A 26,870-nucleotide genomic window follows, 5' to 3' on the forward strand; every position below is an offset into this window, starting at 1 on the left:
CACTTGTTCAAATAGCACACACTTAAACCTGACTGCACATCACATTTTTTACTTTATTGATTCTGCTTTTATTCGTAACGTAATGGACCGGTCAACGGGACATAAATTAATCCTTAAAGGATGGGACTTTATGGGACATTTGCACAAAAATAATAAATAATTTACCGTAGCCTATTTTATAAGTCGCTCCAGAGTCGCATATCAGTCAAAAAATGCGTCACGAGGAAGAAAAAACATATAGGCCTATTAGCTTAAGTCGCACTGGACTAAGTCCCATTTTTTTAGAAATTTATTTCACAAAAAAAAAGACAAAAACATGTTACAGACAGTTCTCAGCTACGGACGTGAGCGCTCAAAGCGGCACTAAACGAATGTTTTAAAACTTTCACAGAGACCTCAAACTGAAAGCACAAAGCCTGTCTTTAAATTTAATTTCGTTTTGTATTAATTGTATCTTAATTTTAATCGATGTTTCATCAAAAAATTGTCTGGTTTTAATAAATAAGAAGGCTATTAGAAAATAGATTATCAGGACACGGAGGCGCTGGCGAACCTGGAGCTCATCTCATAATGAACCGAAACTCAGCGTAGGCCTATAAGGTAGCCTATCGCCTCACAGACCTGAGACATATAGATAGCTTGAAATGTCTACTTTTAAGCAGAACAATTCAAAACGAAAGAAAACAGACTGCGCTGCTTATGTAGGCCTAATTCGTATGAAATGTGCATTTCTCTCTGGCGCGGCGAAGATCGCGATTCGTCAACTTCATGGCTATAGCCCACACTGACATAAAAAAAAAAAACTGTTTTATTAGTAAACAATTAAAATGTCTCCTGCTATATTTTACATATTTGCCTGTTCCTTACAAAACACTAACAGTGGGGTTTTTGACTGTGTTTTTTTTTTTTTTTTAGCTGCGTACAAATTCTTTCGACACACACACAATACACACTGCGCTTATGTTTTAAAAAACATAATTTAACATATATAACAATTTTTAAATAGCCCACTTAAAGTGTTTATTACAAATAAATGACTAAATGCTAAAAATGAATACATTTTAATGAACTAACATATGCATTGCATTTACAATTCTGTGAAAACAGGGGGTGCTGCAGCACCCCCAGCACCCCCACTTCCCGCGTCCCTGCCCTGACAGCATGATGTTATAGTTACAGTGTCTATCAGTGGGGACTAATGGAATCATGCTAACCAGAAAAACTTGGAGCCCGAAGCCCGAGTTAGACGAATAACTGTGAGCTCATTTAATCTAAAACTCATCACCTGTTACCTGTGTTTAACAATGAGTTGCGTAACTGCAGCCTCACACACACACCGGGGTTTAATGAGCGATGGGAAGCCGCTGGGCTGTGAAGGAGGTTTCGCAAAATAAACCCACAAATGGCAAACGGGTTTAGTCAGCAGAACATCCAACGAACTGCAGCCCCTAAATGAAATTAATTATAAAGGCTCTGAGGAAATGAAAGTGCGAGCGACGTCTGTCTGCAGCCAGAGGACGCGGAGAAAGACATGCTTTTGTTATCCTTTGTCTTCCTGCTTCGCTCGGGAATCTCCCACGCTGTCGGTGGTAATGAGGAGCCGTACGTGATTTCATAACTCCTGACGCTGGTGACCTCGACGCGTCCGTGCTTCAAACCCATTCCAGCGGCAGCTGCGAGTGCTTCAGTCCTCGCCAATTTCCACAAATTAACTTTGTGTTCATGGAGACTTACTGGGAAAGCCTCTTCTGGAGAAATAAAGGAATTGTGTGACACAGAGAGGAGATTACTTTTGGATTTATCCTACTCCTGCAGAAAGGCTGATTGTTCGCTCTCTTTGTGCACTTGACATACATCAAACAATCTGATGTCGGAAAGACAAGAAAATAAATTTCCACCTTGATTATAATATTTGATATATGGTCTGGTATTGGCGGTTGTTATCAAGGAAGCCTGCAAATGAAATCTAAAACTAAACTTTTACTGTTGTGAAAAAAAAGTGATGATTCTAGCATTTTCCTCTAGCATTTTTCACGCTGTTGAACGGATTCATAAACACCTCTGATTGGCCATTGCGTTCACGTGCTCAACATACTGTATATGTCTGTGATTGGCTACAATCATCAGTGCTTCAAAAACATGTTGTCTTCACCGAGCGCTTAGCTTACACAGATTCACACAGGAGCGTTTGAAAGCAGGCATCTATCAGCGGATCCCTAATATATCCACTGATAGATGGATCCGCTGACAGACGCCTTCTTCCAAACACTCCCGTGTGTATCTGTGTAAGCGCTCGGTGAAGACAACATGTTTTTGAAACGTTGATCATTGTAGCCAATCACAGACATATATGTTGAGCACGTGAACACAATGGCCAATTAGAGACTTATTTGTTGAGCGCGTGAACTCAATGGCCAATCAGAGGTGTTTAAGAATCCGTTCAACAGCGCTCAAAATGCTAGAGGGAAATGCTTATCACATTTTTAAAATGTCAGTACCGACTTGGTACCGAAGACAACACTACTGTGACTACAGCTAAAAATCAATTTATAGAGACAGTGTTGTTATTTTTTTTTTTTACTAAAACTAAAAGTATTAAAAGTCATTTCATAAAATAGAAATATTGGGTAACATTGAAACCTAAAAAACATCGCAACTTAACTGAAATAAGTTGAAGTACTAAAATTCTTTAAATTAAAGGTATAGCGGAGGATTTTCCCGAATTTTAGAAAAGAACCGCCCTCTCCACTTTTTGAAAAAATGCACATGCGCAACACTCTACCTGCTCCCGAGAGGGAACGCCTATTAAACGTGTGCACGAGAGAGCATGCACAAGCTAATCATAGCTTACATTAACTTTTACTAGCAGTGATTTTAAATGGATTTCTCCAAATAGCAAGCCAAACTTTACCTGTCAAGTAGAAACTTCGCGACTGAGGCATCAGTGGGAAGCCCAACCTGTGTTTTGAGCGCACGCCATCGTGTGAATCGTGTGCACGAGCACGTACGACGGCCTTACGTAAACATATCACCAGAATGATCGACACTTAGGAGGACCAATAGTCTTGATGATCCACCCGGAAAAAGAAAACCCTCCGCTATACCTTTAAACCAAAAATAAAAATAAATTAAAGTAGAAATAATTTTTTAAAAGATAAAAATTACAAAAGTACATAATAGAATGTCAAAAATTTTAACTAAAATTAAAAACTGAAACTACAAAAAAGGGCATCTGCCCTGAAATTAACATCTGCCAGCCTACCAAATGCGGGTGGATTTCAGTAGTGGCGTGTAACATAGTCACTCTTTCTAGCCACTTTGGCGGGTTGAATTTTATATATAATGTATACATTTTTCAATTGTAGTCTTTTAAAAAGGGATCTGAATAATTAACTAAGTGCATTAGATATGTAGATTTTTCGCTACATATTCATGCTGAAATAGCTGAATATATATATATATATATATATACACATGCATACATACATACATACATACATATATTATTATTATTATTATTATTATTATTATTAGTCATCCATGTCTACACATCACACACACACACGGCTTCTGTGTTGTAAGGGGACTTTCCATAGACATAATGATTTGTATACTGTACAAACTGTATATTCTATCTCTTAACACTAACACTTCCCCTTCTCCTAAACCTACCCAACACAGAAAACTTTCTGTATGTTTACATTTTCAAAAAAGCAGTACTTGGAATGATTTATAAGCTGTTTAACTCATGGGGACCAAAAAATGACCACACAAGGACACGGATTTTGGATATTGCCATCTTTGTGGGGACATTTTGTCACCATAATGTAGGGTTTACCAGGATACATACAAACACACACAGACAGACACACACACAGCAGTATATCTTTACCTGGCACAGAATGAAAGTGTTGCTCTTCCTCCTACACATGCACCCACACACACTTACAGGCGTGTCACGCTCCCGACACACACACACACACACACCGTCAGCCGCTCAGCCAGCAGAAGTGGGCGGACCATCCAGACATTATTTCTGAGTGAGTGGAGCTGTGATGCTGAACTTCATGCTGTTATTACCCATGATACCTCTAAATGTGACGCCATAGGGCACACGTGCACAAATGGCATCAATGCGAGTGGGTTTCTTTCTTTGAAGCTGAAGCGTGTCATTTTTGGGATGTTCAAACATTTCCATATCTCTTAGTATAATGTGCAACTACATAAGCCGTCTATGTGGCGACGGAGGGGAAGCACACGTGCAGTATTTTAAGTGCAGATCGACTACAGCTGCTGCGAAAGTCTCATACGAGTGTGGATTCTGATCCCGCTCAAGGTCAAAGGTCGTCTCATTCATCTCTGGAATGCTGCACTTGAAGGCAACGTTCCATATGTCTGTAACACGGCCTGGAATTCCAAGACAGAGACGTCAGGAATTCTCTCTTTCTCGTGGGAATCATAAGCAATTGAAGTCCATTAACCCTGTAAAGCCTGACATCTGAAATGTCTTTTTTTGGGGGAGGGGGAGGGTCTATTTAAACTTAAGACATTAACACAATTTGCTACTTATATTAAGATTTTGTCTTATTGTCTTATTATTATATCTAAAACAGGTTTGCACATGTGTTTTATGTTTTGATACATCAGGCTTTTATGGCTCATATAGTATTATATAGAGAATATTGAGGAAAAAAACAGCTACATTTTATTCAGAGGCCCAAACTGAGCAAAAATATGTGTTTTGGTGCAGATGCTGATATTTATATGGACAAAAAGTTAGATGCAATTCTGATGCTTGTAATGTAAATCAATGAAATCTTTATAGCAGTACAGCAGAATACTTGCATAAATTGTGTATAAATTTGTCACTTTAAATCTGCTAATAATATGTCTTAGTAAGATTATATTTAAATGCTTATATAGTTTTATGACCAAAGCTCTGTAGTTTCTAAAACTTAATGCAATGCAATACAATGATGATTGAGCGATGTACAAATAAACATTCCTCAAAAGCCTGATGGATCAGATTTGATACTCACATTTGAACATGATTAAAAAAAAAATACATATATATATATATATATATATATATATATATATATATATATGAAGAGTTCAGATGCAAAAGCCTCTAAGTGCCATCTGAAATTTTCTTCTAGAATGACCATTTTTATCAAGCTTAATTAAGTTCACTAATTTCACTTAAATGGCAATGAAAATTACCTATGAATTGTCATTTAAGTGAAATTACTGAACTTAAATATACAAGCTTGATAAAAATGGTCATTCTAGAAGAAAATTTCAGATGGCACTTAGAGGCTTTTGCATCTGAACTCTTCATATATATATATATATATGGATAACCAAATAAACATAAGCTGCTTTAGTCCAGTAATGTTACCAAGAATATTAAAGTTTTTCTTACATTTACTTTATAAAAATCAGTAAAGATTTCACAGCAAAAAGGTGAACGTTTTTACAATTATACTTAAAGGCCATTTACCTGCTAAAAAAGTATAAACTATCAATTATACAGTAGAAGGCATGTAGTATATTGTATGCAACAGGTTCTTTTTTCAGTTTTGATCATGTTGATCATTCATGATATAGTTGATCAAAAATGATAGAGTATAGGCTTTATACTGTAGTGTTAATTAAGTCATCTTTATTTATATAGCGCTTTACATAATACAGATTGTTTCAAAGCAGCTTGACAGTGATAACAGGAAAATGATTGAACATAAATTATTTCGGCTGTACAGGAACTCTGAAATAAAATATTGTTATTGTTCAGCTGAAGTCAGTTCAGTGTTGATTCAGTTCCATTGTAAAGATCATCAATTATTTCTCTATACAATCATTTAATCTATAAGCAGTTCTGCAGAAAACGGTGATGTCATCATCCAGCTCAGTTCAGTTCTCATCCAATAGTGTCAGTGCAGTCAAATCAATAATATTGTTGAATATTAAGTGTGGAATAAAAGTAGTTGATGAAGCCACTTTTATGGAAAGATTGTGTGGTTCATCTCAGGAACGGACTAAACCGATCTGGAATTTCAGGAAAGAGAAACATTGTGAACCCTCTCCCCCATCTTTCATCCCAACAGTCGTGTGGTGAGCTCAGGCTTTTTAGTGCGTGTGATCGTTCTCTGAGTGCTCCGGTCTTTCAGAAGTCACACTTGATGAGCCAGCGCTCGATAGACTTTATCAGTTCGGCGGTCCAGGCGATCAATAAGTGTTTACACTCAAGGGCTTCCACACAATCAGCGAGTCCACGTGGAGCACTTCCGTGAACAGATCTACTGTATTGACAGCCAGCGTTCAGTTTCAAGTGCAGCTGTGGAGGAGCAAGAACATGCTTGATGATAAAAACGCTTGTGAGCCGGTTTTATATCTTAACTGCAGTAGAGAGATGGTTTAAGATGGTGGGTCTGTTCTGGAAAAAACAGTTATGCTAAAATAAGTATTTTTCTTTTAAAAGGGAGGACAAAGTGCTCCCACAATCTTGTGTTGTTGGTGTCAAAGGTCATGCTTTCAATGAAACTGAGCGAATATGACGGCCGGGTTTCCACTTGATGTCCTTAAATGGACTGGTTCACTCAGAAAGACTTTTGTTCATCTTTAAAACACACTCTAAAATGTTAAATAGGGATGCACAGATACTGAGCTTGTGTAATTGTACTCAAACAAACAACAGAACAAACAAAGATATGGAGATAAATCAGAGATTAAAGATGTCCATGTAGTAAATGTATCTAATTGAATATTAAGCATACATTCAATATTTACAGCTGTATAGCTGCTGTCAAGCGCACTTCCCTTTCTGACAGACATTGCTAAAAGTTTGTAGTTCATACAGATGTTGCAATAACAAAGTAAATAAAACAATGCAGTTATTACTAAAGTTAGTAAACTATGCCATGATGGTAACACTTTACAATAAGGTTCTATTTGGTTAATATGAAAAATCGCATATAGCAAAATTGCTAAATTATTACGGATTTCATTAATGTACGACTGAGAAATATGCATCGCATTAAGTTTATTAGTTTGTTAGAACTGTTTAATCCAAATTTGATATGCAATTAATATACATAAATTAAAGATTTTTTTTTTCTGAGTGTAAATATCATCAAAATGTTGAACGCTATGTATAATGAATAAAGTCTATATGTGAATTAAAGCCTAAATTAAAGACTTGGATTAAACGGCTTGATTCATATGATTTACTTTTACGATGTATTCATGAACTTGAAGTTGAAAATGTTGATTACATTACAGACTTTCAGTGGATGGACACAAAATAATGAGAGAAAATGTATAAGATCAATATATAAAAAGGTTTAGAGGGACAAAAGATGACACAAGTTTCCTTTTTGAGTGAACTGCACCTTAAATATGGCCGGAATGTCACATTTGAATCGAGGGCTATCATCTACAAATGGCCTTCAATTTTTCAGATAAATCTGAATTGAAACTGACATTTCATGTTGAGATTCTGTAACATCCAGCCAGAAAGAAGCACGTATCCCATGAACTTGCAGGCAAACGTTCAACGACGTTCTCCGTGTCCAGACAGAGACACAAATGAACATCTGCGCTTCCCTTGAGCGACGCTCTGTTCGCCCCGAGGTCGGCATTCCTGAACAGGTCAAATTTCTGACTTATGAGAGACATGATTGATGGAAACATTGCAGCTTTTTTTCTTTCCATCTCGGCGAAAGCGCTCGCAAGATTATACGGCAGCTGGAATGCACTGATAAACGCACCGGTGGCCGGATTAGCCGCCTGTCATTTACGGCGCAGCCAAATGTAAAAGATAACCTTTATTATCACAGAACAAGTGTCACATGAAGAAGAGGAAAATAACAGCAAACAGAGAGAAGCTGAAGGCAAGTTCTGCTGCAGAGGAAGCGTCTGTGGCGTTAATGGAGAGCTCTTACATTCGCTGGAGTGATTCTGTACGAGACGGAACAAAAGCGTAATTAACAGGCCACGCTGAACCATGCCAAAGAAAACAACAGAATACATCAGGGGGGCGTAAATGAGAGCGCCGGAGACGGAGGAGTGGAAAAGGGAGAGCCTGAGAGGGGGTGGAAAATGCAAACGCACACGCAATCGACCGACGTGATTTTTAAGAGCTTTATTTCTGTTATCAGATGTGTCATGTCTCATCTCGCTGAGATGTTCTTGCCGATCTCTGCAATACTTGAACAAATATTTCTCTATAATGCACTAAACCGTATAATGGACTGACGTCCCTGTTCTTTTAGCACCTTTGAGGAAGATCAGTATAATTCATTCTGCAAAAGAAAAAAAGAAAAAAAATTCGTGTTTGTTTTTTTCCAGTAAAAATCGAAACATTCTTTAATCAAGATACATTTGCTTTAGAAGCAAAATGACTTCAGATATTAAGACTTGTTTTCTAAAGAAATCTTCAAAATAGTTTGTTTATGCCTAAAAAAATAATAATAATAATAAAATAAAATAAATAGTTTTTTGGGTTAGCAAACATTTTGGGTTACACTTTATTTGAAGGTGTCATTGTTACAGTGTAATTATATATTTAAGTCCTAAATAATAATTGACTACATGTAGGGTTAGGGTAGGATTAGGATTTGGTTGAGGGTTAGTTGCATGCAATTATGCATAATTTAATGTTATTACATGTAACATGTAACAAGGATACTGTAAAATAAAGTGTTACCACATTTTGATTAAGAAAGAAACACTTTTTTACACTTTTACACATTTTCATTTGAGTAATTATGTGATTTTGCCGTTATTGTTATTTTAAAATTTTATTTTTCTATTTAGCTTTAATGTATTTTTATTTTATTTTTAGTAATTGTAATACTTAAACTTATTTTATCTCAGTTAAAACAAAATAATTTTGATTCAAATGCATCAGCATATGCAACCAAATGTAAAGTGCAGCAAACACCATTTTACGCAAGTGCATGTAGTGACAGAGGATAAAATAAGAGGTGTACAATGTTTAATTGTCTAAGAAGTGGTGAATAGAGGTATTTTGCTCTTAAATAGCACAAAAAAGTACAGATAGACTTCCTAAAAATAATATTTCGGATATTATTTCGCCAAATTTATATAAAAATGATATTGGCAAACAATTATGGTTCCTGGATTCCTAAAAAAAAAGAAAAAAAAAAAGAATTGTTGATTCCCAGGCTCACTTGCCTTCTGTGTTCCGTTTGGCCCTTTGTTATGGTTGTGACTCACGGTTTCAGAGCACAATTACTGTATTAATTAGCACAGGGAGCTAATCACACACACACACACACACACAAAATCATCAGCCTTCAGAAACAGAAGGTTGACGGTAGAGCTTCTCTCACCACCGCTACTTCCTTCACAGCGAGCAAATCCCGGATCGATTTGCCGTAGCCACCATGTCTCTGGGGTTCAGCTGGAATTCAGGATGAATCCGCTAACATTGACTGCCGTCACAGTCCAGGAGAGAAAACGCTCCTCTGCCCTTTTGTGGCAGGCTGAAAAAAACCAGCGCAAACTTATCTAGAGCGAAGTGAAGCAAACACAAGCCCAGCCTAACCCGACTTGGCCCGCCGCTCAACACAAAAGCGCCAAAGGAAGCGGAAAATACGGCTGGGATGGCAGTCATACTTGAAGGGTTTCCTGCTATTTGTCTTTGTTGGTAATCTGTGCTTTTGCGGCGGGAGGGATGACCGCAGCACAATGCGTCTTTACACCGGCTGACCTGTGACAGCGGCTCTAAGGAGATTGCGTTTGCTCAAAACGTCCAACAAATATATCTTATTATGGCCGCGGGGGATTTTCCACGGCGAATAACCTCATCCAGGGAAAAAACATCTGCCGGCGGCACCGACTACGCTAAAGCGAAGCTCAATCTAATACGTGCATCAGTCGGCCAATGTTGCTGATCGATTCCCAACCCAAATCCATTAACCGTCTGCAGCTCTTGTGTGTTTTTGAGCTCCGTGAATAACGGCACAGCCAACAGAAAGAATACTTGGTATCTCGCTCGCAGCATTTCTTGCAGATAAGCAAAATAATCAATTACGCCGCACGGCCTTTTAATTTCCAGCTGCGTGTGTGCGCCACATCAGCCTCCTCTGGCTTCGCTCATTGTCAGTTAAACAAACCCTGCTAACTTGAGCGGGTAAACAGTAACTAATCACTTTTGGCCAGTCCGCAGAGACTCAATTAGCTGTATTTAATTAGTGTGTCGTCCTCTGTAGTCTGCTGCGATTAGACAAGCGCGTCAGTGAGTGTTTTGCGTCTAACGAGAGAGTGACGCTGCCATTTTAGTAACAACGGTTACACTAATGTGGTCTAAATGTATACAGTGGGCCTAAAAAAAAAAAAATACTATAAAAAAAAAAAAAAAAAAAAACCTGTATAAATGAAACAAAATGTAACTATAAATGATAAATTGAAATCATGTTCATGTAACCTTGCCACCTAACTGAAAATAAAATAAGTGATGTTGTAAATTAGTAAAATTGAAAATAAAAATAAATGAAAGCTAAATAGAAATGTTACAACAAACTAAGTAAGTTGGAAGTGTTGGCACCTGAAATAAATATGTTTAATGTGAAATACTAAAATCCAATCCAATCCTTTACATAGGAATAGGCTTGTAACTAACAGTAAAAATATGTTTCCATTTAATACAACACTACTTAATCATAACTAACATTATAGGTGTTTTTATATGTAAATAACATTCAGAAACTGTATTTGAAGTGATCCGAAATTATATTTATTTATTATGACTATACAGACAATATGGACCGATGCACACAGATCCATGTTGTTTAGGACGGGTTTGTGTTGATAAGCCAATAACAAAGTAAGTTTATTCACATAATGTTCTCTGTTAAAATATAATCAAGTGTAAATGTCTGCATTATCATGAAGTCTGAAAGTCTGTTGGGTAAAATAAAAGCTTATTGATGCAGTTTAGTCCGTTTGCTATTTTATTCTAACCATTACTCCTGATCTCGGAGGCTTGCGTAAATATTTAGTTTACACATATAGTTACACTTCAACTAAATCGAATGGTGCAACACAAAAATATTCAGTGGTGTGTAAGTTGAAACTTAATATTTATATCAAAACTAGGCTAAGTTGTAACTGAGGCACATATGGTGCAACCGGCCCCTGTTCATTAAATAACATTAACTTGTTAATGCGTGCTTAAGAAGTATTTTTCATTGTCACTTCATGGTAACTAATGCAGTTAATTAATGTTAACAAATAGAGCCTTAATGTAAAGTGAAAGCTGAATTCAAAATATTAATAAATACTGTAGTAGTATAGAAATAATTCTAAAATAACATTGATTTAGACACAATTAAAAATGCATTACCACAATGTCCCACCAGAGGCTTTTATTTTAAAGAGTTAAATGCGTATAAATGCATCCGATGAAGTCTTATTTAACAGCTTCTTAAAGCTCCTGCTAGTCATAGCTGCTTTTTCCCCGTCAGCAGCGTATTAGGCAGGACATCCATCGGTTGCTCGATGACCTGAGCATCATTAATGTGTGTAAATGATCACCAGGGGGTTTTCGTTCGGCCTGTAGCTGCTAGCGACTCTCTTCACAGGGCGACCGCGCCATTATACTGCGTCAAGTGACGTGAGGAAGGGAGATATACTGTACTCTTGTGTATAATGAGAGTTAAGATGAGCGCCTGGGATCCTTATGCCCTTGATGCTAAAGACGATAAATGCATGTCGCTGGGAATAAAGATCCCATGCGCTTCTCACTTTTAATTTAATGTTTCAAATTTTGCTCTTGTATTATGGCTTTTTGACTTCAGAACCCTGAATTTCTTTTTCTTTCACCTTCTCGATTGACCTACAGAGCTGTTTTTTTCTCGCGCCGGCGTGATTTATTCGTCCTCCAGCTGAAAATCATCTTCGTGGCCGTGGTCAGAAGTGCTAACATAGCATATGGCGAACGCAGCTCAATTAATTTATGCGTTGAAATGTTTTCGTCAAGAACCTTTCTCCTCGAAAAACTTACAATCATGTGGAGAGCACAAATTAAATAACAATTAACAGCGGTTATTTGCTCGCCGTTAGCTTGAGGATGCATCTCTGCCACTGCTGTGGTGTTTTTTCAGCAGTTAATCAGAGAACTGGCAGAGTGAAGTACCGTTTAATTTGTGAGGTGATTTAAAAATGTAATGCTGATTAATTGTGTGTGTGCGTGTAGGGTTTTTTTTTTTTTGCGGAAACCGAACAATCACTACTGGACTGTGTTAAAAATACACCACTGATCTTTGTGAAATGATTTTGATTTCTGTGTAGATGCCAATTTCAAGATGAAAATGAGGAGGAATCCAACAGCGTTCCTTAACAGCTCAAGTCATTTCTTATTTTCCAAATGCTTTTCATGATTTCAGTACAGATGCTGTTTTTGTAAACAGCACTTTCTATCTATCTATCTATCTATCTATCTATCTATCTATCTATCTATCTATCTGGTCTTTTGCAATGAGGGGAAACTCTTATAGTAAAACGGTTGAGATTTATTCGGGAGAGTTTTTGTTGTATAAAATGTTCCCAAACAAATCCCTGTCATGCCCTGTCAAGGAGTTTCCTTTAATACAAAAGCTACGGTGAATGGAATATCAGTCCCATATATTATGTGAAAAGGATGAGAGTATTAATGATTTTAATTGTTAGATACAGTCGATCAGCATTTGATAGCTATTTTTCATGCTACATTAATTTTCTTTTAGATCATAGTTTATCTAATGAATCTAATATGTCACGCATCAGAAAACAATGCACCTCTGCTTTAAAAGAAAGGGACACCAAAGTGTACTGTATTCATAGAAAATGCTTCTAAAATAATGGTAGACTCCAGAAATCCATATTTAATTATGCAGCAGAGCTACAAGTATTTTGCTGTTAGCTTGAGAAATATGAATAGAAAATGTCCCAGGGAAAAACCTCCCCCGTGCCCGGAGCGGATCAAGGACAAATGTATTTGGCTGAACTTGGAGAGTTCTTGCTGTTTTGGTTGAAGGAGAATATGAGGTTCTTTATTGTACAGTGGATACCCAAGATCGATTCGTCTCAGGAGAAAAAAACTTAGTCTCAGAGGCATATTTTGATTTCCAACAATACATATAGCCTGAAAGCCATTGATTTTCAAGCAGCATGAATTGTCATGTTCAATAATTATTAGCAGCATTGCCTTTGTTCCTCTGAGGTTGACTGCAGGCACTTGGCTTTATGGCAGGTGAAATTTGGCTCGTTTTAAAGAGCTTGATTCACACATTGACCTTGGCATTGCTTTAAAGACTTAGACACATCCAGAGCCAGTACACAATTAATGTTGAGCTGAGGTTTGGATAAGTGTCTTGTACTTTATTTGTTGGCATTTCCATAAACCTTGCGAGTAAATTAGCAGAGTTTATTGTGAGTGAGCATGAAACTGGTAATTTCTTGATTGACACAATCTGCATTAACACAGAGGACAGATGAATCAGAATAGAATAATCTGTCATTTACATGAATGCATTTAGCAGATTCATTCATTTCACAAATGAGGAAAAGCATAAGCAGTTTATCATAAACGAGCCAACACTATTAGCAGTTCTGAAATGTCAAATTTCAAAGGGAAGCTAGAAATGAAAACATCTGAATGGGAGGTACAAGCTGAGATTGTAGACAGAATCCATGTGCCTTGTGCCTACAAGTGGCTTTGTTGTGTATATTGAGAAGAGAAATTGGCCTAGCTCTGAACCCTGAGGCATTCCAGTTAGGATAATAACAAACAGTGGACAGTAACAAAGTGACTGTACTTGAAAGAGTATTTTTATCACTACGAATGTAGTGCAAAGCATAATATTTTGCAAATAAAAATAAAAAATAAAAATTATTATAAAAAATATTTTATAAAATTTTTCAAATTGAATAAATCACCACCCCCTCTGAGAAGCAAGAGCATGGTCCGATTCATGAACGAGCTGATTCTTTCCAGTTATCCTGTTGAATTGTTTCACAGATCACACCGAATGATTCAGTTGTGAATCAGACTGATCCGATTGCAGCCGTTTTTGGTAAAATAACACAAAAAAATGCCCATGCATCTTAAATGATATAGTATGTTTGCATAGTGTTCCTCCCCCATTTTCCCCCATATCCTTTTTTTGCCGCATATTTTTGGGTATATGATTTTACTTGTTTTCAGAAACTCGCTTGAATTGTCACTAACTTAAATTTATATTTTAGTACATTTTAGTTAGTGTATAATACATTTTATAATAAAAAAGTTTACAGACAATACATTAAAACTCTGCACTAATATTTCTTATTAATTAACTAATGACTAGTCTGACTAATGCTAGCTAGAATAAATAATAAACATGACTCATCAATCAGTACTTTTATTATATTTAAAAAGTCAATTTCTTTTGCACTTTTACTCAATCTATCTGTGCTTTTACTCATCTGCTTGATTTGTATACTTCATCCACCACTGATAATAAGTATGTATTGCACATGGGGTTTAGTGTGTGTCAGAAATATTGTACAGAAGTACAGAGGAGAGGCAAATTGCTAAACCTATCTATGAACCAAATATATGCTTATGTTAAGCAGAATCTAGTTTAGCGTAATTGTGAAAGCAGCTAAACTCACCAACAGCAGATTAAACCTGCTATCAGCTAGTATTACACAATGTTGGGGACAGATGCAAGTATAGGTTGACAGACTTCAGAATGATCAGCAACTTTATGTAGCTTTTGTAGTAATTTTATATCTGCTTGTTTAGGAAAACAGACTGACATGTAACTTTAGCTGCCAAGTACATAACAGACGATGCCTACACACCACAGACGAGCTAAAATTAGACGCCCATCCACTGCGTTATGAAGTTCGTAGCCTGTGAAGGTCACAAGAGGATTTGGATTAGAATATTTGCTGAAAGATTTGAAAATGTTGTTAATGCACAAAGGACGATTACTGGAAATGTTTTAAATGGATAACATGGAAAACATCCGGCAATTATGGACATCACAGATCATCTGTGTTGCTTTTGTGTTTTATTTCATTATGGACGAATCATGAAACCTCCCAAGAACATGTCCAAGTTATACTTCCCCCTAAAATCAAAAGAAAGAATTAGCAAATTGTATTTTGCATAACTTTTTTTCTTGCATCATGATATTATATCCTGTTTTATATCCTGTTATTTGCATGACAAATAAGCACACTCTTGAAGCGAGATGATTTCCATTTTTTGAGATGTTAAATTATGAATTAAACCTTGAGATATAAGAATTTCGACATCTCAACCCAGACCTTGGCAGTCAGTTGGTGTAATTTGACATCTTCAAATCTTCACTGAATCACAGCACTCTGAAAGAGTGTTATAATGATTTCAGAGACAATGAGGAGCATTTCAAGCTCTTTATGAGCTGTAGGAAATCCTCCATTACAGCAGATGCCTCCCTCTGAGGCGCTGAAGTGTCATAATCAGTCTTTAGTCACTATTTAGACAGGGATATTATTCCGTTGTCTATCACACATTCATTCAAATCCTTCACTGTTTTCTGGAAACAAGAGAAAATGTCCCAGGATCTGTCAACATACAAGCTGGAACTAAACAGTGATATAGCAGCTACATCACAGTGGCTCATTTGCTCTATTCTAATGTAAATCTACAGTAAATCATTGCATTTTCAATCACATTTGACACAATTTATCCAAAAGTATGGTAAAATGTTGCAGTGGAGGCAGTTGCAATAGTGAAACAATATATGCGGTTTTGTATACCTGAGCTGAGGTGTTTTCAGTTCATGGAAAGCAAATCCCAGGAGATATTTAGGTAGTTCAGTGGTAATCACAGTGTTTGTGTACGTGTGTGTTGGTAATGTCCCCTAGAGGCTTGTTGAGTTCTTGTTTATTTCAGTTTGCTGTAGGTTGACACACACACACACACACACACACGTTTATTTTGGTATCTTTGTGGGGACTTGCCATAGACTTCTATTGTTTTAATACTGACCTGACAATTTTCTATCCCCTATCCCTAGCCCTACCCCTAAACACAACCCTTACAGAAAACCTTATGCATTTTTACATTTTCAAACAAGCATCATTTAGGCTACTGTTTATTAATCCATTTCCCTCGTGGGAACCGCTGGCTATTCCCAGCAATGTAGGTGATCTCAGGTTTTACTATCATCGTGGGGACAGTTGGCTCCCATCCAAAAAGACAGCAAACTGCAAGGGCTTTTTTAATGAATTAATTTATTAATCAGGATTTTTTTTTTTTTTTTTTTAAGCAGCCGTTACCCTCCGCGTATTAACCATGGTAAAAAAGTGAACAAAGATTGTATGAATATATCCACACAATACAAATGACCGACAATATGATTAAAATGAAAACATTGCAGGTTATGTCGGGCTAATCAACATAAATAATTAAGTAATAAATAATTACTTTGGAAATAACTATACATTTTTTTTTTTTTTTTTTTTTTTTGAGATAGTGTTTGAAGATTGTTTTAGTGCAAAATTTTGTGTATATTGATAAACCTCAGGCTTATAGTTTTTATTTGAATACCTCACATCCGGGCCGAGTGGTTGCGTACATTGATACATCTAGGTGTGAATGAGGCTTTATTAATGGTCTGCTAAAAGTATTTTCACACTTTTAAACTAAGTTTACTTTAAATGTTCGAGAGATGAAGAAAATGCCATTGTACCTAATTTTTTTAATTTATTTTTGAATTATTAAAATAAATATAGCTGCAAGCAGCAATTAACAGAGTTCAAGCATTTAAGACTGTCATGCCAACTATGCTGTTGTGGTCTAGGTTGAACCGAAATGTAGGCCTGAAACCATAAAATATCCATGATGGAGAATGCGCAAATGATATAAATCTATAGTACCAGTGCACCCTAATTCTTTGAAAAAAATTATGGTTTTAAACATTTGTTTATCAGCCAATGCTGGATGATGATAAAGATTAGATTAAAAAGATTTATTGTCCCTCTTGTGGACAACAGTGATATTTAAGGCTTCATCTTCAGTTTAAACGTTTGATAGAATGTACTGTGAGCCCTCTGAGCATCAGAAATCCTTGAAACCTGGCACGTTTCTTCAAAATCAGTTGTTCTCCATATCTACACAGTTTTGTGAAGTTTCTACTTTGTACACACAATAAATAGACATGTTACTCACAATGGGCCATACCAGAAATATATAAAAAAAATTATCTGCTAAACGGTTTCATCGATCAAAATTATTTTGACAACTTTTTGCCATGAGGGTCCCTAGATGATGCATGTGAAGTTTTGAGCAAATCGGACAAACGGTCTATGAGGAGTTTGAAAAAGTAGAGTTTTCAAATAATCTCAAATAATTAACAGATGATTTGATTGACAGCAGTGGTTCTTGAGGCAAAGTTGTTCAGTATGAGGAGATCTATCAAATGATATGCATATTGTGTGGATGTGTGAAACACCACGTGATTACAGAGACATAAAACTCGTTAGCACCATCTAGTGGCCGATTTCTTTCAAAATTATTACAGACCTCTAGGGCCATGAGTTGAACATGCCCACCGTGTTTTGTTCCGATCAACCTTCGTTAACCTTGTCTAATAGGTGCTCAAACTTCACTGGCTAATGGCGGCCATGTTTTTCGAGATACGCCAATGTCCTCATAGAAAGGCATGGTAGGCCATGTTCAAGTCGATCGGACTAACGGTAGCGTAGTTATAAGCTGTTTTATGCCTTTTTCGGCTTCATTTCATTATTTTTTCCATAAATTGTTGTTGTAGGGATAATTCAACAATTCAAGGGAAATGAACTAGTCCTGAACCAGTTAGCTCCTAGTGATTGGCAGCCCTGTTGCCCATTCTGGCATATTTTACTGACTAAGGGTACTGATATAAGAGTTTACATGACAACGATGTATAAAAAACGGAGCATTTTTCGTGTTTAGACCTAATGTTGTCAAGCCGATTCCTGTTTACATGGAGTTAAGAAAATGACTATTATGCATGTCAGGCTAGTAGTTGGTGATTTCACTTTGTAAAGAAACACTACTCGCCTATTTTGTGCTAACGTTTTGAGTGCATCATTAAAGACCAGATAACTTTCAACACACTATCTATTAATGTTACTTAAATAACATTTGTTCATCATTTTGAGAGAACCATGCCAAAATGTTAGCCAAAGTTCTGAGAACATTCCCTGTTAGCTGGGACCAAACCCACAAGTTTCTCCAGGTTACCTCAGCTTCCTAAATGTGATAAAGGCTTGAAGAGCAATGAAAGTGCATGTGCGTGTTTGTGTGTGACTGTGCTGGTGTTGCTGTGTTTCAGAGGATCAGCTGCCCGCAGGTTTCCCCACCATAGACATGGGCCCTCAGCTCAAGGTGGTAGAGCGCACCCGTACCGCCACCATGCTCTGTGCTGCTAGCGGGAACCCCGACCCAGACATTTCCTGGTTCAAAGACTTCCTCCCGGTCAACACGAGTAACAACAACGGACGCATCAAACAGCTTCGATCAGGTAATTTTCCTCTGAACGCTTGGCTCCATAACGGCAGAAGAAAAGCAGCGACTGTCCTTCTTTACATTTGACTTTCTGTTCTTTCTCATGGAAAATATTTTGGTTTTCTGTAGGAAACGGCATCGTCGTCTACGTCCCCTCTGTGTGTGGTGTCTTGTTTTCTTGTCTGTTTAATTTATTACTCATGATTCACTGCTATGACTGCATTTTTGGCCAGCTTAAATTGGGCTTTGTTTTGTTTCCATTTTAACACTTAGTTAAAAAGCAGCCGAACCATGCATAATAAATAACTGTCGTTCTCCATGTCCTTATTTCTCTTCCTTAAATGCGCAATTAGTACAATCTGGCTTCATTCACTGCTCTCAAAAGAATCATCAAGGTTGTTTTGTTTGTTGCTTTCATGTCATGATGCACATGTACCAACAGCCTAAAAAACCTCTATTACTTCCAAAAACGGGAAAAAAAAGAAAAAGAGAGAGAGACGTCCGTCCCTGTGTGTGTGACTTTTGTTGTGTGTTTGCGCATCCAATTGACCAAATTCAGGGCTGAAAATGTTGGTGATTCTTTTCCGTTGAATTGGGAGCCGCAGTAGACGTTCCTTCTCTTTGTCTGCGGTCTCTCTCGTAACGCTCCCCACAACCCTATTTCGTTTTGCAATTGACGCACATTGTGAATATGTAATTGTTGAGTTGAATACGATGTGTTTTCCAGCACTCAATATGGTACAATATGTCTTCCCAGAGTTCTCCGCTTTGCCCTTGTCCTGTTTTCTTTCGTTGTCTGATTTCTCTCTTGATTTTCCTAGCCGTTTATAACCCTGTGCAATAGAGTGTCAGATTTAAGTGTGTCAACAAGAGCAAACGTAAGGAATATAATCATATTTTCTATGCTGTCTTTCTTCTCTCTGTTTTGTAAATCTCCAGAGTCATTTGGTAAGTTTGTAGATCTGAGCACACATGCCTCCCACTAATGTTCCATGTTTCTCAAACTACTGTTAAAATGCATGGCATGCATTTTACTAACGGTGTCGATAAACTAGCAGAGCACACACTAGTTGACTAGCAGTAAAGCACACACCAACACGAGCAGCTGGTCAGGGCCACGCACCGACACTGTCACTCCATCTTTGTCTCAAATCACAGCTCAAAGACTCTCCACTGTTCCCAATCAATCCTTAGTTCCCCTCCCGCTAGATCACGGCCACAACAGGTCTCAAAATGGCCCCTTGTGCTTCATCCACTGTACCAGTTGCTCTTTGACCTCCTAAAGTGACCAATGCTCAATCCTGTGCTTTTCTCCACTAGAGCCAATGGCTGTCTTTTCTGAGTCTCTCTTTCCTGTTGTAGCCTAATAAAGTCTGTAAGAAAGCAAAGCAAAGCTAATTTGATTCTTCTTCCAAAGCGGCCAGACTCTCTTCTCGTACTAACGACTCTTCTTTCTTAATCTTATTTGCATTCATATAATCCACCCAGGTGGTACGCCAATAAGAGGTAAGAGTGCTCAACTCAAGTTCACAGAATGAACAACTGACTTCATTCTTCCTGTCCCACATGTGTCTGCATCCATGAAACGCCCCGGCATCTTCCCCATTGTCCCCCTCCCCCACCATCCCGTTCTGTTCACGCCACCCATCTATCACCTTTTTTGCGTAAGCGTTCTTTCTTTCTTTTGTTTGGTTTTCTTTCAGTTTAAGAAAGCCTCTTGTATTTTTTTTCTCTCTTCCGAGTCGATATGCTTACTGCAGCCCAAAGAAGCATATCCTATATGTGTTCTATTTCATTATTTTATTATTATTATTATTATTATTATTTTTATTTTTTTTTATCTTTTGGCCATAGCAGATCATGTGTCCCTTTTTTTCGTCCAACTAAAACAGCCAAACATTTTTCCCCCCCTTAGCTGTTCTTGTTCAGCCGCACATGAGCCCAGATGTCGGAGACACACCGGAGACCTCTCTGCCACGATTTTTCTCCCAAAAAAGCATCTTTCTGTCTTTACAAACTTCTTTTTTTTTTTGCTCTTCGTCCTCCATTTGCTTTCCTCTACCTATACCCTTCTCAAAACAAGCTAAAAAAGCCCAAACAACTACTTTTTTGATAAAGTTTCTGCGGTGCTTTTTTTCTTCTTCCACCTATTTTTCCTTCTTGCATTTCTTGGGTTGAAGGCTGGTTTCCTTTTTGACGTTTTTATTTTTTCCATTCTTCAGGGTTGGGGAAAAGCTAACAGTGGGTCTGGCAGACGATACCGAGGTGGCCATTTTGTGTCTTTTTTTTTTTTTTTTTTTTTTTTTGTCAAGCTACTCAGGAGGCGGTGTCCGCTGCGGTTCAGTGCACTTTAAAAAAAATGTTTTTCCCTGGGTCATGTGACACCACACTGCTGATCCCATTGGTGGATTTTTATGGGTGTCATTTGTAGCTTTGCGTAAGCTATGGCAGTGATTGGTTGCTTTCTTGTCGGCAGAGGCCGTTTTGAATTTTCTAATACAATTGCATTTTATTTTTCAGCTAAGGGTTGTCAAAAGGTTGTAAGTTGTGCCGACACACATTTCTTGTTCTTTGGAAAGATTTGCATGTGCTAGAGGTTTATGTACTGGTAACGATAATTCTCCCAACAGATTTTTTTTCTTCTATTTTTTACGATTCAAGCAGCGTATTTTTTTTCCTGAGAATGCTGCAGTTTTTGCTGACTTTCACCCTCTGAAGTCTTTGGCCATTTTATTGATGGATCAATTCGAATTGAATTTAACCAAATTTTATTAGCCAAATTTCTTTTTTTAACCCCCTTTTATGCTGCTTTTGTATACTGTAAACCTTTTTTATTTGAGTCATATGCTGCTGTATTGCAGTTTTCACTCATTCCCATAATGAACAGTCCTGTGAGATGTGTAATAATATTGCAGGGCTACCCTCCCCCTCCCCCCCTCACCTTTTGTAGACCTTTCAATTAATAATTGATCAGTATTATTATTGATTATTATCACAACTGTTTTTTCTAAACAGTAATGCTCAAACTATTTTGAAACACCCTATCAATTAAGTGCCTTTAGAAACCCTGCAACATGTATTTTGTACTGTATGTTTTCCTCTCCATTGATGTGATTGTAAAATGTCCAAGATAATTAATGCTGCAAAGTCTCTTTTTGTTTTCTTTCTGTGTACCCTCTCAAATGTCTATGGCAGTGTTTGCCATGCTATTCTCTAGACCCGTTTCCTAGTGCAACTGCTGCAAGTTAGTTTGTAGGGTGAGATACTAGCTCACAACGCACTTCGATTTAAGCACCTCAAAATTACTCCGTTCCTGACAAAATCATAATATGCATCGCGAATCCAGCGTGAAATCCATCTTTAGTGCTGAAATTGCTTTCCCATGATGCATCGGGCCTAGAGAATGAAATACTGCATTAGACATTTTAAGTGGAAACATTTCTACCCCCAGCTTCCAGGAGCTTAGCTTGCATAAACTGGTTAAGTCTATACGAACCTCTCCAATGCGAGGCATGCCTGCAGATGTCGCCTCTCAGGGTTAAACATCAATATAGCAGCAGTCAGATGGCAGTGAACTGCCTTTAGCTGAAGTCATTCTGTTGCGTCCGCCCTTATGGAGACCTAAACAGAACAAATTCCAATTCATAGTGAGAGAAATAGGCCTAGCATGTGATCTAGTGTAAGTTGTTTAATGGCTTGTATTATTATTGTAATTATCTGTTTTCTGCTTCGTGTTCTCTCCCACTGTGTAGGAGCGCTGCAAATTGAACAAAGTGAGGAATCGGACCAAGGGAAGTACGAATGTGTCGCAACCAACAACGACGGCACACGCTATTCTGCACCTGCTAACCTGTATGTCAGAGGTAGGAACAGCTCATGGCGGTAAACAAAACCAACAAAAGAGCATATAATAACTCTAGACGCACACACATTTGAATCAAATAGAGCCAGTTAGCTGGTCACTTTTGTTGTTTGGATCCCTCTGGTTTCCTGAGAATTTTTGCAAGTATGACATTTGCTGCCGCCTTGATTTTCTGCCTGTCTGGTGTTTAATTTCGATTTAACCTGTATTGACTCGACTGCTTGTTTTGTATGTTATATGACTGACTCTTAAGATAACAGGAATGATTGATTGAGTTTAACCTCTCTACAGCAAATTGTTCTGTTTTTCGTCTCTCTTTATACTGGCAAACGGAATAAAACTATTTTCATTTATTTTGAAACAAAAGAAGAGTTTTATGTTATTATTTTATCATTTCATTTTTGTAAACATAACAAATTTCAGTGCAATCTTTAATCTGTAATGTAGTCTAAAATACTTTAATTTAATGTGTATGGGTGATTCTTCAATTAAGTGAACTCTTCTGTGCCTTAGGATGATTAAATAAATAAATAAAATGTTCAGTAAAAACAAACATACAAACAAAAATTGTAGTTTTAAAGTACAGACTATCAGCCTTAAATGTTTTAATTAAGTTACAATATAATTACCTAGTACTGCTGCCTTACATTTGGGTATATATGTGGTTATCCAGGAAATGAAAAATTACATTTTGTAATGTCATTCATTTTAAGATTTTTACATCATGATTTGAGAGTATCTTTATTAGATGCCTATACCTAATTTGTCAGTATTTGAGAGCTGACAATCCATGTTTTTTTTTGTTGTTGTTTTTTATATACATTTTATATAAATTCAGAGTTATAGCTTCCAATTTAATGTAAGGAATTTTCTTTTCTTTTTTTCAAGCAGTCAGAAGTTCCACTAACTGAAGAATCACTCAACTGTATAAATAAAAAAAATGTTTATTGATATTGACTTATGATGGAGCATGTGCCTTTATGTGCATTCTTTAGTTCAAGTTTACATCTATATAATCTGGCACAGTAAAGTCAACATGAAGTCAACAAGTCAACTGTGTTCTCAATCCTTTTTACTTTATTACTGTGATGTATTTCATAATGAAACATAGGGCTTGATAAAAAAGGGGGCTTGGGCTGGGTTTCCCGAAACCTTCTTAACGCTACGTCGTTCTTAAGTTACACCTTAAGCTGTACCTTATCGTTAATACGTGTTTCCCGAAACGTTCTTAGTTAAGTATACCTTCTGTAAGTCATACGTTCGGAAGGTTGGTCTGGACCACGCTTAGCTTTACCTTATCACTGTTGCAGGTCTATACGAATATAATTCTGAAGTTTTAATACACCCAGACAGTGTTCAATTAGGCTAATTCAAGTGTTGCAAAGAATAAAATTGTCATTATACGGATTGTTGTTAGATTTTTTTTATATTATCCAAAGGTACATCAGCTGCCGAACCATTAAAGGCTTAATAGTCTATTTAAAGGGAATGATTGCGGTGGGGAGTTTGCTCAAACTATGGCAGCGATACAGCGAATAGTTGTTCTAAAAGACGGCGTCGTCCGCGGAGCGCTTTCAAAGGCCAGTGAAAGCAGACCCGTCAGTTAAGTCCTATTCGGACGCTATTGTTTATCATGGGCTCGTATGGTATTTTAAACATTTACAGGGGTAAGTGATTTTATTGCCGTCCGAATCCATAATGTCAGTGTTTTTTCTCACCCAACCCGCGTACAAATCCCTGGACAAATAGTTTTTTGACAAACAGGTTGTGTGGGAATTTAATTGCCGTCTGAATCCACATCTCTGAGTTTACGAGAAGAGATTCAAAATTCACTGTTTAAATCCTTTTTGATCACTGCCGAGCACCGTATTTAAGATGTACACTTTTATTACTGAAATGCTGGAAAGTATTTACAAGAACAATATTTCATCGCAGCTCCACCTCAGCGAACAAAAATGGGAAAGAGATGAAAGCACGTAAATTTTTTTAAATGGTTATTGTGGCAGCAATATATGATACAATTTTAAAATATGTAGGCTAGGCTATTATAGTTTGGATTATTTTTTATAATATCCCATGAGTCCTAATAAATGCAATTCCATCTATTTCTGAAGTGCTTCTTTTATAAACACCGCTTTCTCACATAACGCAGTGAAGCAGCCCCTGCACGAGAGAATAATTGATTCTCGAGCCGTCGATATCAATCAATTCAGCACCATCGTCACGGACAGCACCCGGTAACGTCACACGTAAGAAGGTATATCTTAAGCAGCTTTCTAAGGTATAGTTCGGGAATACGCCTAGTAATGGTATACCTTTAGTTAAGTTATACCTTAAGAGTCTTCGTTGCGCACTAAGAGACAACGTTATCGGGAAACCCAGCCCTGATTTTATCCTGAAGGAATTGATTTAACATAAAAATAAATAAGAGTGACTGGTCACTGTAGGTCAACAGCCACCCTGTACACCTTTTAATATCTCATATTGGTAAGAAAACAGGGTGCTTTTGATTTCATATTGACTTTAACCCCAAATGTATCATAATCAGCTGCCAAAATATGTTCCATCTTATAAACCTTGAAGGCCAGATGTCAACTACTGCTTTAAGGAGTGTGGCTAAATTCATGCACAGGTCTCAGTCATGTGGTTTACATGAGGAACCCAAAAATATATTTGTAAATTATGAACAAAACTCCAGAGGAAAGTCAGTCCAAACCACAGTAACTGCTGATGGCATGTAAAGCTCATAACTGGACCTGTGTCATATTGTTTAATGGGCAGCACATTAAAAGGCCTGTAAAATACAGCACACTTTTCTTTTCCTAGACATTCTGTCTCTAGCAGAAATTCTCTGGGTTGAATGTGGCCTGTTTTACTCTCTCTGTATTTTCCCTTGTTTTTCTCCTCATTTTATTTTGTTTCCGCATCAATTCCCTACATCCCTCAGAGCTGCGAGAAGGTTGGTGTGTTTTTTCTTTCTAACCATCTTCAAACTTCAAAAAAAAAAAAAAAACGATACAAACGCTAGTTACAATTCCCAAAAGTACGAAAAAAAAGTTATTGTAGCTGCATTTGCGTGTCTATGATCAAATTCTGCTTTTGGTTCCTTATGTTTTATGTTTTGGACAGTTTCTTCTTCATTTCCTTTTGTTATGGTCTGAATGAATTCCCTGTTCTCCGCTGTACTGCTTGACCAAAAAGTGGTGCATGTTGGTCAGAATGTGCACAGTTTGTTGGGGGGTTTGCATGGTGGATTGGTCATGCTAAAGTTGTCTGTCCTCACCCACATGTCAGTGGTCCTGCTTCATTACTTTGACCGACTTGTGCCTTCCTAACACCTAGAAAAAACTCCATGCTCTGACCTTGCACGGTACAAACTGCAATGAGACATGCTCCGTAGGTCTGTGAGATCAGATATTTTCTTTCCTGTCCACCTAATGAGCTGCTAATAAAGGACAATTGATGCATGTAGAGCGTTGTTCTCAAGACTCGACAAATGGAACGGTATTTAGATGAAAGGAAAAACATCATGTCTCCTGGAACAGAGTTTCAATTGGAAATTAATTGCGCTAGAATCTTGCAATAATTAGAGATTTCATCTCCAGAGAAGCGTGACATCTCCGGTCGAATGCATACCACCAGTCGCTGAAATTCTTATCTTTCCTTCTTTTTCTTCCATTTCTGGTGGTTTAATGCAGAGAGACTTAAATAGACGCCAAGTCCTCATGGAACGTTTGTTTAGGTTAATCCTTTTGTCATTTTAATTCTAAGTGGTACAATAAAGATCCTAGCCAATGACCACCTATGGTCTTAAATAGGAGGACATGGTGGACTAGCAAGATTAGGAGGTGGTAAATGGGATTCATGGATAATGACCATAGTGCTGGGTTCCTCAAATCAGGCCTTACAGAGTTTAGCCCAAACTCACCTAACTGTAATTTTGAAGACAATGATTAGCTTGCTCAGATGTCTTTGATTAGGGTTCGAACTAAACTTTGCAAATCAGTGGGGGATTTGAGGAGCCTTGCTATAGTGGAATGTAACATTCTACTCGGACGTCTATTTATTTTTTTCCCAACCCTGTTCATGGTTGCACACCAACAGTACACTTTTTGGACATCTCCCTTATCTGACCCATCCGTTTTAGGTCTTAGAGTCTTAAAAGAGAATTTAATCTCTTTAAGAAACTTTTGAATATGTATGCTATCGGTATGCCTAGCAAACACTGCTCTAGTTTACGGGTTCAATCAAAACTTTTGTCGTGATGAACCCTTTCTCAAATCCAGTGATTCATTGTCTTAAGACGTGCACATTGTAGCAGGACTGATATAAACCGCTGCACACTGACTCCCAGAAGCTGCTTAAAGCAGACAGAGCCTGTCGCTTCGAGAAAGCCCCTGCCACTTCTGTGTGTGTTATAGATCAGCCAATGCCATCTGAGACTGACAGTATGTAAGCAGTAACACTGACATCGGT

The 26,870-nt window shown here is 37.5% G+C and overlaps 1 protein-coding gene across 15 annotated transcripts in view; it reads left to right on the plus strand.

Annotated features, from left to right (window-relative positions):
- Positions 1-26,870, plus strand: part of LOC311287782 (receptor-type tyrosine-protein phosphatase delta) — a 441,129-nt gene that overhangs the window by 336,419 nt on the left and 77,840 nt on the right. For 6 of the 15 annotated variants that reach the window (XM_084404824.1, XM_084404818.1, XM_084404825.1 and 3 more), the window contains exons 8-10: positions 18,360-18,548; positions 20,021-20,038; positions 22,285-22,395. In XM_084404824.1, coding sequence (XP_084260950.1) covers positions 18,360-18,548; positions 20,021-20,038; positions 22,285-22,395 — 318 coding nt within the window. Of the gene's footprint in view, positions 1-18,359; positions 18,549-20,020; positions 20,039-22,284; positions 22,396-25,341; positions 25,354-26,870 lie in introns of all 15 variants that reach the window. The other 9 variants (XM_084404823.1, XM_084404828.1, XM_084404816.1 and 6 more) reach the window with 2 other exon arrangements.

The sequence above is a fragment of the Rutilus rutilus genome, assembly GCF_951802725.1.
Source record: "Rutilus rutilus genome assembly, chromosome: 3".
Taxonomy (NCBI): domain Eukaryota; kingdom Metazoa; phylum Chordata; class Actinopteri; order Cypriniformes; family Leuciscidae; genus Rutilus; species Rutilus rutilus.